A 17936-nucleotide genomic window follows, 5' to 3' on the forward strand; every position below is an offset into this window, starting at 1 on the left:
AGTCAAATATTATTTACTGATGCAAGATACCATCTTTAAGCAGATTTCGGGCTATTCCATAATGTGGAATCAAAAACTTAAACGAATGTCAGTTTCACTTTGTTTTGCCTCTATTACCTGAACTGTGAGCTTATCTTTAATTATCAGGTCTTCGTTTTATCAATTTTTTTAGTCTATTAAAATGGGAGTAGATGATTGCCAAGATGCTTTCTACCTTCCCCGCTGTAGAAACTTTCTGGTGTTGCTCTTGTTTTCTGTACCAGTATTTTGACACTTGTTAGCTGCATTCCAGCCTCTGGGGACAGGCTGCCCTGGGCAACAGAAATTTGCCCCTGAGGTCCTGCCGCCGCCTCACCTTTGCGAAAAGGGACAAGTCACGCTCAGAATGTGAGACTGGGGCGGCGATCCCTTCAAGTTCCGGGCCTAGGAAGGCCAGCGGTAACCTCACTCCCGCCAACCCTTCAGCCCGGATGTTCGAGTTCCAAGCCAAAAATTGAACAGGGCGGGGCTCCGGGTGGGGCGACTGGGTCACGTGACAGGTCAGGCGGCCGCCCAGCGCGCCCCGCTGTCTGCCCGCGCGCGCGCCCTGGCCGCTCGGCGCCCCTCCGCACGTGGCGTCGCCGCTACTGCCTCCGCTCGGTCCAGACTCCGCCGCCCGCAGCCATGGCACCCAGCCAGCTCGGTGAGCCCCTCGCGCGCCCTCCCGGAACCCCGCCCGCGGCCCCCTGCCCCGCGGCGTCCCGAGCCCGCAATGGCGGCGCCCGGCTGCGCGGCGTGACTACGAGCCCCGCGGCCTGTTGGCGGTAGAGCGGCTCGCGGGTGTCTGACCCCGGGAGGCCCCGGGCTGGGCCTGGCTACTGTGGGCCGCCGTGATGGCCTCGAGATTCGCGACTGCCCTCCCAGCCGATCCCCTCCCCGCCAAGGCCTTGAAGGACTTAATGTTTTGTACTGTGAGTGATGAGGAAAAACGTCTTCTGTTTCAGCCTTATTTAGTGTCTCTGACAAAACGGGCCTTGTGGAATTTGCCAGAAACCTAACTGCTGTTGGTTTGGATCTGATCGCCTCCGGAGGGACTGCAAAGGCTCTCAGGGATGCGGGGCTGGCAGTCAGGTAAGGCACAATTGAGTTCTTAAGCTCAGTCCAGTCGGAACGTAGTGTGATCCGGTTCACTGGAAAGTCATGCACCCCGGGCACAGTGAGTAAAAAGACGTCATTTCCCCCTTCCAACACCATTTACCCCGTTACGGAAGAGGAAAGTGAGGCTCAGAGAGATGAAGTAACTTGTGCTCAAGTTTACAGAGTTAAGTGAGGAGTTCAGGGTTGGAACCCCAGGAGTCCCCATTTCATAGCCCTCTTTCTTACACTTGCTATGGCACATTAATTTAGGTGGGCCATTTGTTATTAAAGAAAAACTCAAATTAATATGAGTCACATGATCTGTTTTGATTGGGTTATTAGTGAAGCTGTTGACAGCGTCAGGATTCAAGTCTACCTGTGTTCCCTTTCCATCTCTGTTAATTATTTGAAGGCACAAATCGGTCATTCGTTCCCTTATCCACAAGCTGTTCATTACCTGGCTAAGTGATGGGAAGAAGGAATGAGCAAAAGATAAATCAGGCTGCCATTCCTGACCTCAAGGAGGTGGCATTCTGGTTGGAGAGGGAGTAACTACTGAGGGGTAGAAAATGGAAAAGGCTATAGGACAGCTGTAATGAATGACAGTGAGACTTCAGTGGAAGGACATACCCACTCCTGAAATATGTTTCAGAAAAGGAGTGAAAGATCTGTCTGCTTTTATTGCCATGTGAAAAATTTTGCTGCTTGCCCTCTGGGTCAGGTTATTACCTTTTTAATCGTATAATTCTGCCTTCTATGGGCAGTAGACAGCTTTCCTAAATTTGACAAGTTCAAAAGGCAAGAATGCCTTACTTTATTTATTAAATAAAGAATTTATATTTTACAAAGTCTTTTTGCATCATGTTTTTGATGTTCTCATAAGAGCACTGTAAGAATCATAAAAGACAGTTCAGCCTTTTCTGAAGAGCAGCAGGGTGAGAATCCAAAATATAGACTGTTCTTTCTTTTGGAGCATGTTGGATGCTGTTGTAGTTGGACCTTTCAAATTAAGCAAACTCCTATAGCCTTTTTTCCTTCACCAAACTGTATTATGGAACTATTTGAGACATAATCAAAAATATAAGAATATAATTAGCCATCCTGTTGCGTATCCATTCCTGTTTAAAAACTTATCAACAGTTTAGTCTTGTTTGATCTGCACCTCTCCCCACTCCTCGCTTACCCATTGTAGCTATGTTTTTTTTTCCTTTTTTTTTTTTTTTTGAAAGGTTTTATTTATTTATTTGACAGAAGCAGACAGCCAGCGAAGAGAGGGAACACAAGCAAGGGGAGAGGGAGAAGAAGAAGCAGTCTCCCAGTGGAGCAGGGAGCCCGATGCGGGGCTCAATCCCAGGACTCTGGGCTCATGCCCTGAGCCGAAGGCAGACGCTTAACGGCTGAACCATCCAGGCACCCATTTAGCTATGTATTTCTTAAAAATTGGGAATGTAAATGTATTTCTCTCCCGTTGAAGTGTAAAACTGTTCACACATATTATGCACACACACACGCACACACTCATGTAATCCTTACAACAACTTTTTGGTGCAGGTAATATTATCTCCCTTTAATAAATAAGGAAACTGAGGCACAAGGAAATTAGATGACTTGCCCAAGTACATACAGCTAACACAGCTAATAAAATGCAGAGCCAAGATTTTATCCCAGGAAGTTAACCTGGAGGTGTAAGGTAAACTGATGGGATTTTAATCGGTGACTATACAGCAGTGAGCATGCAGAGAATTATTTGAAGACTGCCCCTGTTGCATGCAAATTCTGAAATCTAAAGGAGCAACAAGCTTTTTAATTCCACCACATGGTTTATCATGCTAAGAGTACATCTCCCTTCTTTGTTTTTAGCAGTCATCCTCTGTTGGAGAAACTGGATTTTATTTCCTGAATGCCAGGAAAGGGAATTTTGAATTGGACACCATGATGTCACCAGTTTTCAGTTTATTGGAAATATGTGAGCCTTTGGTCAGATACCAGTCATCTGCCAATGACCCTTAAAAGGAGACTCCACCCAGGAAATTCTATATCCTATTGGAATTTGCTGCTTTAAAATATTTATTATTTTTTTGTACTACAAAGGCAATGTATGTTGATTGTAGAAAATGTGAAAAATATAGGGGCGCCTGGGTGGCTCAGCCGTTAAGCGTCTGCCTTTGGCTCAGGTCATGATCCCAGGGTCCTGGGATTGAGCCCCGCATCAGGCTCCCTGCTCCTCTGGGAGCCTGCTTCTTCCTCTCCCGCTCCCCATGCTTGTGTTCCCTCTCTCGCTGGCTGTCTCCCTCTGTCAACTAAATAAATAAAATCTTTAAAAAAAAATGTTAAAAATGTAGAAAATAATAAAGAAGGTAGTAAATAGCTTATAATTCTGTTTAACATGTTGATGTTCTTCCTTCCAGTCTGTTTATAGACATATTTCATAGCTTATACAGAAGATAATTTTGCTCCTTGATTTTGTTCACCTAACATTGTTGGCATTTTTTCCTCTCATTAAAATTTGCTTGTAAATCAGGCTGGGGGCAGGGGAGTTCGTGCCAGTTTAGTGATCAGAATCGATATTTAAGTATTGCCTTGCATTTGACCCTTTGTCATATTTTGCAATTATTTTTTCCGGTTTAATTTTTTTTTTCTGTGTAAAACTTTAAACATTTTACATAGACACATCTGTTGATCTTTTGTTTAATGCTTTGAGCACATTCCTCGTGTATTGAATTTTGGCAGTTCTATGCTTTTTTAAAAATGTTCAAGCCTTAGATTCATTGGGAATTTATTTTTATACGGGCTAAACCAGTATTATTCCAATACTAGCACCACCTTACTAAAACACAATCTTTTTATTTCCCCACTCATTTGATTTGCCATCTTTAGCGTTTGTTTAATCATAAAGCTAAATGCTTGTTTTTACTTTAGTCCGTTTCTGAGATAAAGATATTTTTAGTGCTTTTTGTATATACTGCTAAATACTTCTCAATTGAATATATGGCATATGATTCAGTTTCTGAATTCTGAACATTCAGGCTCTGGAAAAATGCCCCCAAATGAGGACAGTAGATGTAATGTTGGAAGATGCTTTAGAATAGTGTAAAATGACAGTTCAGCAGAAACAACAATATGCTTTTCATCTATTTTCAGAGATGTCTCTGAGCTGACGGGGTTTCCTGAAATGTTAGGGGGGCGTGTGAAAACCTTGCATCCTGCAGTCCATGCTGGTAAGTGGTTGGTACTTTCCATTTAAAACAATCAGTGGTCTTCAGGAATATTTTGGTTGATTACTATGTAGAATAAATGAAAAAGGCAGGTCATAAGCTCAGAAAATTACCTGTGAGTCTATATTGGTTTTGTCACATTTGCTGCTAAAGTTCATAATACGTTAGAACCTATTTAAAATCTGGTTTGCTTTATTTGATGATGGATTCATATTGTTTTCCTCTGCTCACTATTAGTCCTGACCTGAGAATTAATTTAGAGTGATATTTTCTGCTGGAGTTAATAATGAAAATGTTTCAGTTTCATGTGTGAAAAGACTTTTATTACAATCCAAACTTAGAATGAAGTATCACAGTGTAAGTGACTTTTTTTTTTTTTAAAGATTTATTTGTTTATTTGAGAGAGAGAGCAGGCACATGTGTGCTTGAGTGTGGGGAGGGGCAGAGGGAGGGAGAGAATTCCCAAGCCAACTGCCGGAGGAGCCTGAGCCAGACAAGGAGCTCAGTCCCAGGACCCTGAGATCATGACCTGAGCTGAAATCACAAGTCGGACTTTCAGCCGACTGAGCTACCCAGGTGCCTTTGTAACTGACTTTTAAAAGAATTCTTTTTCAAAGTGCTTTAGTTCGCTCATCTGAGACTGCAAATTATATATCAACCAAAAATAGTAAGAAGCAGATATATTGCTAATTTACCAGTTAAAGTAAAATTAAGCAGCATTAAAAGCTGTTAGGCTGCTGAGGACCGTCAGATAAGCCATTTACTTATGGGAGCACGTAGATTAATGGAACTGGTAACAGTTATGTGAAAATTCTTTTACGTTTTGTTGCTTAAGAAAGAGTAAGGGGGGGGCACCTGGCTGACTTGGTGGAGTGTATGGCTCTTGATCTTGGAGTTGTGAGTTCAAGATCCATGTTGGGTATAGAGATTACTTGAAAATAAAAAATCTTAAAAAAAAAAGAAAGGGGTGATGAGGAACTGACAAAAGAGCTTTTTAAATATACTCTAAATTTTTAACTCTCTATTTTGTCTTCTTGATTAGGCAGTATTAGAGGCTTTAATTTGATTGGTGGGACCATATTGGAAAGAAGTATTTTATTCTGATGTGTTTTTTGAACCTTTACTTTGTTAAATTTACTTTAACTTTGTTAAATTAGGAATCTTGGCTCGTAATATCCCAGAAGATAATGCTGACATGGCCAGACTTGATTTCAGTCTTATAAGGTAAAATTTGGGTGTTAAAATTTTAATACATTAAGGATCAAAGAATAAGTATGCCAAACTTGGTGCCCTCCCTTTAAGACCAAGATTAACATTAGGTTTAGTTTCCTATTCACTCACTATAAACATTTATTGAATACCTTCTGTGTGACATTTTACATACATAAGCATATTTAATTTTGCCAAGTTTATATTACCAAAATTCATACTTAAACTAAAAAAAAAAAAACCTTTATTTTTTTAAGGAAGTTGTGACCTAAATGTTGGTACATGTTAGCAGTGTAATTATTTGCATAACAATATGCACTATTTCTTTTCAATGTATGTAACTCCATTGAGATATAACCCATATACCATATAATTTCCCAAATTAAAGTCTACAATTCAGTAGTACTTAGTATATTCAGAATTGTGCAGCCATCACCACAGTTAATATTAGAATATATTCTTCATCCCCCCCCCAAAAAAACCCATACCCATTAGCATTCGTTCTTCATTTCCCCTAAAACCTTTAACCCTATGGAACCGCAGTCTTTTCTGTCTTTATGGATTTAGCTATACACAGCATTTCATACCAATAGAATCATATAATGTGTGGTCCTTTGTGACTACTTCTTAACATGTTTTCAAGGTTTATCCATGTTCTAGTATGTCTCAGCACTTAGTTTTTTTTTTTTATTACTGAAAAATAACCCATTGTATGGATATACCCCATTTTATTTATCAGTTCATCAGCTGATGGGCATTTGGATTGTTTCCACATTTTGGGTACTAGGAACAGTGCAACCATGAGCATTCATGTACAAGTTTTTGTGTAGACCTATATTTTCATTTTTCTTGGTTATACATCTAGGACTGGATTTCATTGGTCATCTGGCTAAGTATGTTTAACGTTTTCAGAAGCTGCCAGACTATTTCCTAAAGTGCTGCATCACTTTACATTCCCTGCAGGAATATAGGAAGTTTCTCCACATCCCCACCAACATCTTTTACCCATGATGGCTGGCATGTCATTGTGATTATTATTGACGTTTCCTAGTGATGTTGAGCACCCTATCATATGCTCGTTGGCCATTTGTATACCTTTGGAGAAATGTGTGTTCTAATCCTTTGCCTATTTTTTTTTATTGTTATTTCTCATTTTATTATTGAATTGTAAGAGTTCATTTTATCCCATTGTGTGGATTGTCTTTACTTTCTTTATGGTATCCTTTGACCATCATAAAACCTTTAAATTTTGGTAACATCCATTTTATCTATTTTTCTCTTGTTGCCTATGCTTTTGGTGTTATATCTAAGAAGCAGTGGCATAATCCAAGATGGTAAAGATGTAAGAGTTTTTTAGTTGTAGCTCTTTTGCTTAGGTCTTTGATTTTTTTAAGTTACTTTTTATACATGGGTATGAGTTCGGGGTCCGATTTCATTCTTCTGAATGTCGCTGTCCAGTCCCAGCATCATTTGTTGAAAAAACTTCTTTCACCCGTTGAATGGTCTTGGCACATTCAGTAATATTTATATCATTATTATATCTTTGTGGCAAATACTGAAATTGGGAAATGTGAGTCCTCCAACTTCTTTTTCAAAATTGTTTTGGGCATTCAGGTGCTTTGCATTTCTGTGTGAATTTTAGGATCAGCTTGCCCATTTCTGCAAAAAACAGAGTTGGAGTTTCCTAAGGATTGCGTTGAATCTGTATATCAATTGGCGGGGGGGTTGGTTTGCCATCCTAATATTAAGTCTTCTAGTCCATAAACTGGGATGCCTTTCCATTTGTTTAGATTTTCTTTAATTTATTCTTCCAGCAGTGTTTTGTACTTTTTAGTATACATGTCTTATGCTTTTGTTAAATTTATTCTTAAACATTATTTTGTTATTTTTGATGCCACTGTTAACAAAATTGTTTTCTTGATTTCCCTTTGGGTTTTTCGTTGCTATTGTACGTAAATTAAAATTTTACGTCCTATAACCTTGCTGAACTCAGTGCTAATAGTTTTTTTTGTTAAGTCCCTTAGGATTTTCTCTATACAAGATCATGTCACCTGCTAATAGAGATAGTTTTACTTTTTCCTGTCCAATCTTGATGCTTTTTATTTAATTTTCTTCGTTAATTGACCTGTCTAGAACTTCTAGTACAGTGGTAAGAGTAGACATTCTTGTCTTGCTCCTGATCTTAGGGGAAAGCGTTTAGTCTTTCACCTTTAAATATAATGTTAGCTGTGGGTTTTGGGTTTTTCTTAAATACCTTTTATCATGTTGAGCAAGTTCTCTTCTAGTAATTTGTTGAGTGTTTTTTTCAAGAGTGGATGTTCAGTTTTGTCAGATGTTTTTTGTGCATCTGTTAAGGCGCTCAGGTGGTTTTGTCCTTTGTGTTATTGAAATGGGCTCTTACATTAACTGGTTTTTAGATGTTGAACCAACCTTACATTCCTAGGGTAAACCATATAGTGTATGCCTCTTTTTATATTTGTTGGTTTCAGTTCGCAAGTATTTTGTTGAGGATTTTTGTGTCAGTATTCATAAGATACTGGTCTAAATTTTTCTTGTGACATTTTGTCTGGTTTTGGTATCAGGGTTATAGGCATTGGGAAGTGTTCCCCCTCTTCTGTTTTTCTTTTTTTAATTAGTTTTTACCAGTTGTGCTTATTTCACTGGGTATGAACCTGCCCACAGAGCTCTTCACATTGCAGGGCTAGGTGTGGAACTCTACTGGTTGTTAATTTCAGATTAGTTCTCTATTTTAAATTATTCTTTTGGACTTCCTATTAACATCATTGTATACGATCTCTCTGAAGAGAAAACAAGCAAAGAAACAAATATTTCACCCTTAGAATGGTCTTTTTTCATCATTGTACATGACCCATTGGAAATAGAATCTAAAATTGAGTGTTGTAGATAAAAGTGATTATATTCCAAAATGATGATGTTATCTGTAGCTTTATATTTTGTATTTCTATTAAAATTTTTTTAAAAATGTGTTTTTTTGATGGCTGGATTATATAATGGGTAGTTAAGTTTACCCAGGCAGCAACATTGCAGTGTGATTTGGAGGAAATAATGTTTTGAGAGCACTTACTGACCAAAGCCACTTTTATTTATGACGTTATGAAATAGTGGGAGCTCCTGACATTTCAATGTATTTTTTAGAATTCTAAAATGCTAGGATTATAGTTTATATTTTAGATCGTTAGACTCTTTTGATCACGTTAAAGCTAGTGACTGACTTATATGTAAACCCCATAAAGTTTGTGTTTCTAACAATAGCTAAATTCCTTTTTGGTTTAGAGTTGTCGTCTGTAATCTGTATCCATTTGTGAAGACAGTGGCTTCTCCAGATGTAACCGTTGAACAGGCTGTTGAACAGATTGATATTGGTAAGTTAGCAAAACCACATTTGAAGACTGATAGGGGAGGATTACTTAAATTTTATTTATTTATTTATTTTTGGACTATTTCCTTTTTTTTTTTTTTTTTTAAGATTTTATGTATTTATATGAGAGAGAGAGAGAGTGAGCGAGCAGCAGACCCCACGCTGAGCCCAGAGCCTGACATGGGGCTTGATCTCACAATCCTGAGATCATGACCTGAGCCATAAGTCAAGAGTTGGACGCTTAACCAACTGAGCCACGCCCACACCCCAAACACTACTTATATTTTAAAATAGATTTTGTTTTGATGTTCACCGAGAATCAGAACATTGAGGGAGCAGAAAATCATTACTGCTCCCAGATTGTGTTCTGGGATGATTGTAATTCCTCTATATTTTCTAAGCTATTTCTTGGTGTAGAGATTCATCTGGGGTATGTTTTTTTATTTTTTAAGTCAAAAATTAGAAATATGTGTACAGTGCCTTTATTTGAAGGAGGTTAAACTTACATGGAAATACAAATTATCTTTTGTTCTCTCAAGGTGGAGTGACCCTACTGAGAGCAGCAGCCAAAAACCATGCTCGAGTGACAGTAGTATGTGAACCCGAGGACTATGCAGCTGTGTCCACAGAGATGAAGAGCTCCGACAGCAAAGACACCTCCTTGGAGACTAGACGCCAGTTAGCCTTGAAGGTAAGGATGCGCTTTTATCCAGTGCCGTGTTTGCCAAACCAAATGGTATTCAGTTTTCATTAGTTCTCCTTGGAGCTGCTATCCTTTTCCTGTAAATGAAGAGACCCAAGTATTACAGAGGTCAAAAAGATTGAGAGAGACTCGGAAAGAGAATGATTCATTGTGTTTTTAGTGTTACTGGGTGTTATTCCTGTAGTCGTGTGTGGGCAAGGAGTGCGGTTTGTTGTGTGCTACCTAAAACCCTCTTGTTCCCACTTTTGTTAGTGCTGCTGGTGTTTCACCAAACTTACACTTTTTGTAGGCTTTCACTCATACGGCACAATATGATGAAGCAATTTCCGATTACTTCAGGAGACAGTATAGCAAAGGAATATCTCAGATGCCTTTGAGGTATGGAATGAACCCTCATCAAACTCCTGCCCAGTTATACACGCTGAAGCCCAGGCTTCCCATCACAGGTAAAAGGCTGTGTGTTACGTGTCATAGTTTGCTGTGTCTGGGGGTGTGCGTGTCTTTCTCTTTATTGTATCTGATTTGGTTCAACATTGAGAAGATAAAGTAAATTACATAATGCCTTTCATAGCCACCTGAAGTTTGAGGTGCCAGGTGGACTTGTGAACGAAAACTGTTGAGATAATTAGGGTTTCCGGAGAGAGGTCAGGTTGGAGATACAGTTTGGAATGTCTGGCATATAGATGATTTTGGAGATGTAGAACAGGCAGGATGAATTTCACAGAAGAGGTTAAGCAGTGGAGGAACCAGCAGAGGAAAACAAGGCTGGAAAACCTGCGGGGTTTCAATGCTGCTGAGAACAGAAAAGCAACTGTTTGAAAAATTGCAAGAACAATTTCCTTGGAATGATGGATCTGGAAGCCTCACTAAAGTGGGCCAAATTAGGAATGTGAGGTTAGGAAATAACAGTAATAGAGATAATTCTTTGAACAGGAAAGTTAATTAGGACTTCCATGGATCTGTAGAATTAAAAGAGACTTTTCACTATTTTGTTCTATTTTACTCTTGAGGAGGGCATTAGAACATGTCCTACTGTCTGGGAGAGGGGGAAATGGGGGCAGATGGCAGGGGAGAGAGTTGTGGGTATGAAGGCCTTGAAGTCCCAAGCATCGGTAGGAGGTCTGGCCTTGGGTGACAGCATGGACAGCTTTCTTCATGTACTGGGAAGGCAAACACAGACCACACTGGTTGGTACATTTGGTGGTAAGAAGATGCAGGTACTCCTGTCTCTTCTTCTTGTTGGCAACTGAGGGAGAAGAGGAGCAAGGAGCAGTGTCAGAGATTTGAGGAGAGTCTGAAATACTCCTTTCTTTCCCCTTCTCATTTTGGATCAAGTTCTGTTCTTACTCTACTTCAGACATATTTTGGGTCTTTTCTAACACTAAGGAAGCCCCCACAGTGACCCCAAAAGTCTCCCAGACTGCAGTAATCTGTTTTTTTTAAGATTTTATGTATTTGACACAGAGAGCGGGAGTACAAGCAAAAGGAGCAGCAGGGAGTGGCAGGCAGAGGGAGAGGCTGGCTCCCACTGAGCAGGGAGCCCCATTCAGGGCTCAATCCCAGGAACGTGAGATCAGGACCTGAACCCAAGGCAGACACTCAGCCAACTGAGCCACCCAGGCACTCCAGTCTGCAGTAATCTTACTGCTCTCTGCTTTGCCTGTCTTTTCTATTCACAGCAGAGTAATCGTAAACATGTAAATCAGATGATGTTACACCCTATTTGAGACCATTCATTGGCTTACCCTCCCACTTAGATGTCTGTGCATGCCCTGCAGACCCTGTTATCTGACTGGTCTACTTCCTTGATAACCGTCTCCTACCTGCTGCTCCCCAGGGCCTGTTTTCCTTTTGGTCAGCAGGCCAGTGTCTGTGGCCTTTGCTCTGGTCTTCAAGGTCTCACTTACTTGTCATTCAGATCTCACCTTAAAGTCACCTCCTCAGGGAAGCTTTCTCTGATCACCCAGACTGAGGTAGCTCCCTGTCACGCTTTTATCACAGCACTATTTTGCTGCATTTATTTATGTTTTAGTCATCTCTCATTTAGTCATCTTCCCGGGAGCAGAAACCTTGTCAGTCTTTGTCCATTGCTTCTTGTTTGTTCATTGGTGCTTTCTTAGTACTTAGAATATTCTTGGCGTGTTCCCTAAGTATTTATTGAATGAATAGTTAGAAACTTGACATTTTGCATGAATTTTTACTTTTAGAATTTCTTAAAACAGGAAATTTTACTGTTTTATCTTGTTATTTCCTCCTTATGTTTCCCATTTAGATTCAAGAAATACTTCCATGTACTTTCAGTTCCCATATTTTTCATTTTCAAAGCTCTTTCATTGGTGTTGGTTAAAGGAACTGTTTCTTAGGTACTTTTTTTTTTTTTAAGACTTACTCAGTTTTTTTGGAAAGAGAAAGAGCTCGCAAGTTGCAGGGAGGGGCAGAGGGGGAGAGAGAGAGAGAGAGAGAGAGAGAGAGAGAGAGAGAGAGAGAAGCAGATTCCCCGCTGAATGCGGAGCCTGACCCAGGGCTCAATCCCATGACCCTGAGATCAGGACCTGAGCTGAAATCATGAGTTAGACACTATATACATACAATGGAATATTACTCAGACATAAAAAGAATGAAATCTTGCCATTTTCAACAACATGGATGGAACTGGAGGGTATTATGCTAAACAAAATAAGTCAGCTAGAGAAAGACAAATACCATATGACTTCACTCATGTGGAATTTAAGAAACAAAACAGATGAGCATAGGGGAAGGGAAGGAAAAATAAAATAAGACAAAAACAGAAAGGCAAACTGTAAGAGACTCTTAACTATAGGAAACAGGATTGCTGAAGGGGAGGTGGGCTAGGGGGATGGGATAACTGGGTGATGGGCATTAAGGAGGGCACTCGAAGTAGTGAGTCCTGGGTTTCTTATGCACCCGATAAATCACTAAATTCTGTCTCTGAAACTAATAATACAGTATATGTTAATTAAATTGAATTTAAGTAAAAAATTTAAAAAGAAGAGTTGGACATTTAACTGACTGAGCCACCTAGGCACCCCCTTGTTTTTTTATAATAGACTTTAATTTTATAAAGTAGTTTTAGATTTACAGAAAATTTCTCAGTACAGGGAGTTTCTAGACATTCCCTCCCTCTGGATCTCCTCTTCCCAATTTCCACTTTTAATATCTTGCATTAGTATGGTACATTCATTAAAATTGATGAACCAGTAGTGACTCATTAACTAAAGTCCATTGTTTACATTAGGACTCACTCTTTGTGTTGTATATTCTTCAGGATTTGACATGTGTAATGTCATGTATCCATTTTGACAGTATTGTGCAGAATAGCTTCACCACCTAAAAGTTCCCTGCATTCTACCTCCCTGATTTCTGCAGCCACTTATATTTTTACTGTTTCCATAGCGTCATAAGTTTGGAATCATACAGTATATAGCCTTTTCATGCTGGCTTGTTTCATTTAGCAATATACATTTAAGGTTCCTCCATGGTTTTGATAGTTTGAGAGCTCTTTTCTTTTTGCTGTTTAATAATAGTCCATTGTGTATGGATATACCCTAGTTAGTTTATCCATTCACCTCTTGAAGGACATCAGAAATAGACAGTTTTTGACAGTTAAGAATAAAGCTGCTAAAAACATTTAAGTACAGGTTTTTCTGTGGACATGTTTTCAACTCATTTGTGTAAGTACCTAATATCTTCTCTTATTGTTTACTATTAATTGCCTATTTTGTTTCTTCTATGTCTCCCCTGTAAGCTCTATGTGGGAGGGGCCAGTTTGTTCATTGATAATATCCCCAGTACCTAGAATAGTGCCTAACATTGTGGTGGGCACTCCGTAAATATTTGTCAAAGTTTATTTTTAAAAGTATGTACCATCCAAGATAACACAAAGGAAATGCAATTATAAATTTGTTTTAATTAATAGCCCCCATTTTTTTTTTGTATGTATGGAGTTTATAATTTATTCACAAGAGATAGTAGCTCCTGAAAAATGCTGCCATTGTTAAGAAAATAGGCAATGAGAAACTTGGAAGTTGTAATCTTTTTAACTGTGTTTCAGCTTTATACAGAGCCTACTGAGTCTGGTATAAAAGATGAAAAATCCAACTCATTTTTTTCCCCTTATTTTCTCCCACCCACTGCTCTTGCATTAGTTTATAATAATATTCTTATATATTGACAAGGTTTATAACTTAGATTTTCTACTGTCTCTGTAATTGCCATGACTGTGTTAACCTTAGTTCTGTGCTGTGGTGGATCCCTGACGATCACTGGTCTTGTCATTCTTTCACCCATTCCTGAATTCTCTGTTGGTTTGTTTCTAGATTGGCTGGAGTTGGTTTCTCCAATAGCATATGTATGTGTGAGAGAGAGAGAGAGTGTGTGTGTGTCTTTTTGTTTGTTTTTTTGTTTTTGGTGAGGCAGTCTTAGGCTCTAGTGTTTTCTTTTTTCATCAAGTTCTTTTATGTTTGTGTATATGTATTTGCCTCTTAATTATACTTTTCTGAAAACATATTTGTGCAGCCTTGACATATGTTATTTTTTCAGAAATGTACATATATCTGATTTATTGATCTTGCTTGAATAATATGTTATATATGTTTCTATATGTAGTTCTAAATGGAGCCCCTGGATTTATAAACTTGTGTGATGCTTTGAATGCCTGGCAGCTGGTGAAGGAACTCAAAGAAGCTTTAGGCATTCCAGCCGCTGCCTCTTTCAAACATGTCAGCCCAGCAGGTAAAGCAGTATTGTCTGGAATGCCCTGGATCTGTTCAAAATGCCTTCTTTTTGATTTTAGAAAGAATTGATACGTTCTAATGTGAATATAGACATTTTCTAAAGTCTCAGACCACTTTTGTAGAGTCTGTTAATAGTTTCAGTATAGTAATGAGACAAAATCTTGTAATAACACTATCTGTTATTTACGTATATGAAATTGTATAACATTACTGTGAGATAGGATCAGGGAATCACTTTTTTGCAGTAGAAATGTGTAAAAAATAAAATGGCTTAATGTCATTTGACTAAATATTTTTCCACATCGTTGAAAATGGAACTGAGTAGACATAAAGAAGTTCTTGACACCGTATGTGTAACTTCTTATAGTCGTTGTATGAGATACCTTTTTGCTTCTATGTCTGAGTCAACTCTAATCCATAGTTCTTTGATGTTTATTTGATATTAAATTGATGTAAACAGGGAAGAAATAAATGGTATGTGGTATCAGGCAGGGTGGAGAGAGAGTCCTTAATGAAGTAAACTAGCTTTGTACACATGCATGGTGCTGGCAAACTCAGACAGTAGTTGCTTCCAGAAGCCCCCTCCCACCTTCCCTGCAACTGTATTTTTTGGTGTTTAATTATCTGGCCAGATGTTTATTTAATTTGGTGCAGGCACTAGAAATTATGCTGCATAGACTAGATGTGAAGAAAAATGTTGTCTTCATTTAGGAGCGGATGAGTAGTAACTTGAGACTTGGAGGTTTATTTTATGGTTTTCTGTACCAGGTGCTGCTGTTGGAATTCCACTCAGTGAAGATGAGGCCAAAGTCTGCATGGTCTATGATCTGTATAAAACCCTTACACCCATATCAACTGCATATGCAAGAGCAAGAGGTCAGAACAGTAGTCGGGTTCTTGTTTGTTTGTTTGTTTGTTCTTAAAAGAGAAAAAAGAATATTTTATCCTAAGTAGAATAAAGTAGTAATACCCTTTGTTTCAGATTTCAGATTATCTTTAATTTGTTTTTTATTAATACTTAGGAATGACTATATGAATGCCTTGGAATAAATTTGTTTATTAAAGTGTGTGTTCATATTTTCATTTAATAAATGGAAACAATTATAATTTGGTGCATCTAATTTCACATGAGGCTATCGAATGCATTTATATTGTTTGATATATGACTAAAATTATATGGTTATTTTAACTATACTGAATATGGTTGGAGTTGTATTTTATATATGTCTAATGAATATCTAATTCATGAAGTTAATAACTTGTGAATATTATTGTAACATTTTCAGAAGATCATCGAAAAACTTGATGGCACAACTGACCTTCTGCCGTAGGGGTTAGCATACTAGGGCGCATGCGCTAAATAAATCCAGCCTGCCACCTGTTTTTGTAAATACAGTTTGATTGGAACAGGGCCATGTCCCTTTGTTCATGTGGCTGATTTCTACAACTGCAGAGCTGAGTAGGTATAACAGACCATGTGCCTGCAAAACTTAAAAAAATATTTGCTATCAGGCCCTTTTAGAAGTTTGTCTAGAGGGTGAAATTAAAGAATACTTTGTTATGATTATTTCAATTAAATGACTTATTAATCTTTTATTTAGATCTTACATAAACAGTAAAGTTCTGTTTAGAGAAATGGATTTTATGTGATCATGTTGGGTTTTTTTAAACATCTTTTTCTGCGTAGGGATATTTGTGATACCTCATTTTAATTTTTATTTATAGGGGCTGATAGGATGTCTTCATTTGGTGATTTTGTTGCATTATCTGATGTTTGTGATGTCCCTACTGCCAAAATTATCTCCAGAGAGGTTAGTGGACATTATCTTCTCGAGTATTGATCCATTCATAACTGAGGAAAGCTCTATTTATTCCTAGTATTCATTCATTGAAAGCATAACTTATAATATTGATTAACACCATCTATAAATTAGTTACGTTTATGATTTAGAAGGTTTATGTTTTATATGGAACATGAATCCTTGACTGAATTGTAATTTTGGGATTTAGTGAATGTTTCAAATGGATATTTTGCTATTATGTTTTGATTTATATATTTAGTCTTTTTTTATTCTCTAGTAGTCATTATCTTAATGCCAAAATTATTGTTTCTAAAGAGCAGAGGATGCTGTCTTGGAAATGTAATAATGAACCTTACTGTAAACCTTTCTAGCTCTGTAATAAAAGAGATGTGTAGAGGAAGATTATAAACTACTCTGAAAAACTAACCCCATCAGTTGAAAACCAAGCAAGCACTCCAGAAAGGTGGCATTTGGGGGTGGGGAGACAGAAAGAAAAAAGCAGGTAGCTCAGATTAGCTTGGAGGGAAAACAAATAGGTGGAAATGAAGGCTACATGGGCTTGATGATATTTAGTTGCTTTAGGGATTCTTCCCATGACCACTACCATCCCTACCCACAGTGGAGCTGACCTACTGCGTTTTATTTGGTAGCACAAGGCTTTGTAGTATGAACTATGACTTTTCTATTTTTCAGAGATGTTAAATCTGATCCCTTTGCCTTGGTGTTGAGGTACTTGCCTTGCCTAAGGTTATTAGCAGAAATGTAATCTGATCCCCGTGTCTTGCTCTCATGGAACTTGCTTTGCCTAAGGTCATTTTGCCTGATACTGGCGGAGAAGGCAGTAGAACATGCTTTTTCTGGTGCAAACACCACTCGAGGAACAGAATAGTGAGAAATTTTTCTTCCTAAGGTACATATATTAGAGTGAATTGTTTGTATATTCTTAGTTAAAACTGAAACAACCAGAAACCCTGGAAGGATAGCAAATGAAATAAGGTTAGCTATACAAAGCTGTATTCTAACATAGGCTTATCTCTTCCGAGTATAGGTATTAGCATTATCTGTTGGAGGTAGAAATGAGAAAATGCTGCTGCATTAAGATGGATACTTGTGTTTAGATTGGTTAAGAAGTGTTCCCTAATTTTTGAAAGTAGAAATTAATGTTTAATATATTTATAGGTATCTGATGGTATTGTTGCCCCAGGATACGAAGATGAAGCTTTGAAAATACTTTCTAAAAAGAAAAATGGGAGCTACTGTGTTCTTCAGGTTAGTTTAATTCATGTTTAAAACTGTAATTTGCTCTTTTATTTTGTGTTTCTTTTTTCCCATATTTAGTCTTTCCTTTATGATGACAGCCTTTTAATTTATTCTTTTTTACTAAGGTTTTTTTAATTCTTTTTTTTTTAAAGATTTTATTTATTTATTTGACAGAGATAGAGACAGCCAGCGAGAGAGGGAACACAAGCAAGGGGAGTGGGAGAGGAAGAAGCAGGCTCCCAGCGGAGGAGCCTGATGTGGGGCTCGATCCCATAACGCCGGGATCACGCCCTGAGCCGAAGGCAGACACTTAACCGCTGTGCCACCCAGGCGCCCCGGTTTTTTTAATTCTTAATCCTACAGTTTTCTTCTTCTTAACTGTTAATTTTGGGTTTTTAGATGAGGAGAGCTTCTTTACTCTTAAATTTTAAATTTTTAAGAAAATAATTAATATATACACATGGTTTCCTATTAAAAAAGTGTTGTTAGTTGATGAAA

The 17936-nt window shown here is 38.2% G+C and overlaps 1 protein-coding gene across 1 annotated transcript in view; it reads left to right on the forward strand.

Annotated features, from left to right (window-relative positions):
- The first annotated feature begins 522 nt into the window (after window positions 1-522).
- ATIC (5-aminoimidazole-4-carboxamide ribonucleotide formyltransferase/IMP cyclohydrolase) overlaps window positions 523-17936 on the forward strand; it is a 28603-nt gene continuing 11189 nt past the window's right edge. The window contains exons 1-11 of the mRNA XM_034655129.1: window positions 523-682; window positions 984-1110; window positions 4258-4334; window positions 5489-5555; window positions 8835-8923; window positions 9459-9610; window positions 9912-10068; window positions 14249-14374; window positions 15145-15252; window positions 16102-16187; window positions 17358-17447. Coding sequence (XP_034511020.1) covers window positions 664-682; window positions 984-1110; window positions 4258-4334; window positions 5489-5555; window positions 8835-8923; window positions 9459-9610; window positions 9912-10068; window positions 14249-14374; window positions 15145-15252; window positions 16102-16187; window positions 17358-17447 — 1098 coding nt within the window. The 5' untranslated portion in view covers window positions 523-663. The remainder of the gene's footprint in view (window positions 683-983; window positions 1111-4257; window positions 4335-5488; window positions 5556-8834; window positions 8924-9458; window positions 9611-9911; window positions 10069-14248; window positions 14375-15144; window positions 15253-16101; window positions 16188-17357; window positions 17448-17936) is intronic.

The sequence above is a fragment of the Ailuropoda melanoleuca genome, chromosome 2, assembly GCF_002007445.2.
Source record: "Ailuropoda melanoleuca isolate Jingjing chromosome 2, ASM200744v2, whole genome shotgun sequence".
Classification (NCBI taxonomy): domain Eukaryota; kingdom Metazoa; phylum Chordata; class Mammalia; order Carnivora; family Ursidae; genus Ailuropoda; species Ailuropoda melanoleuca.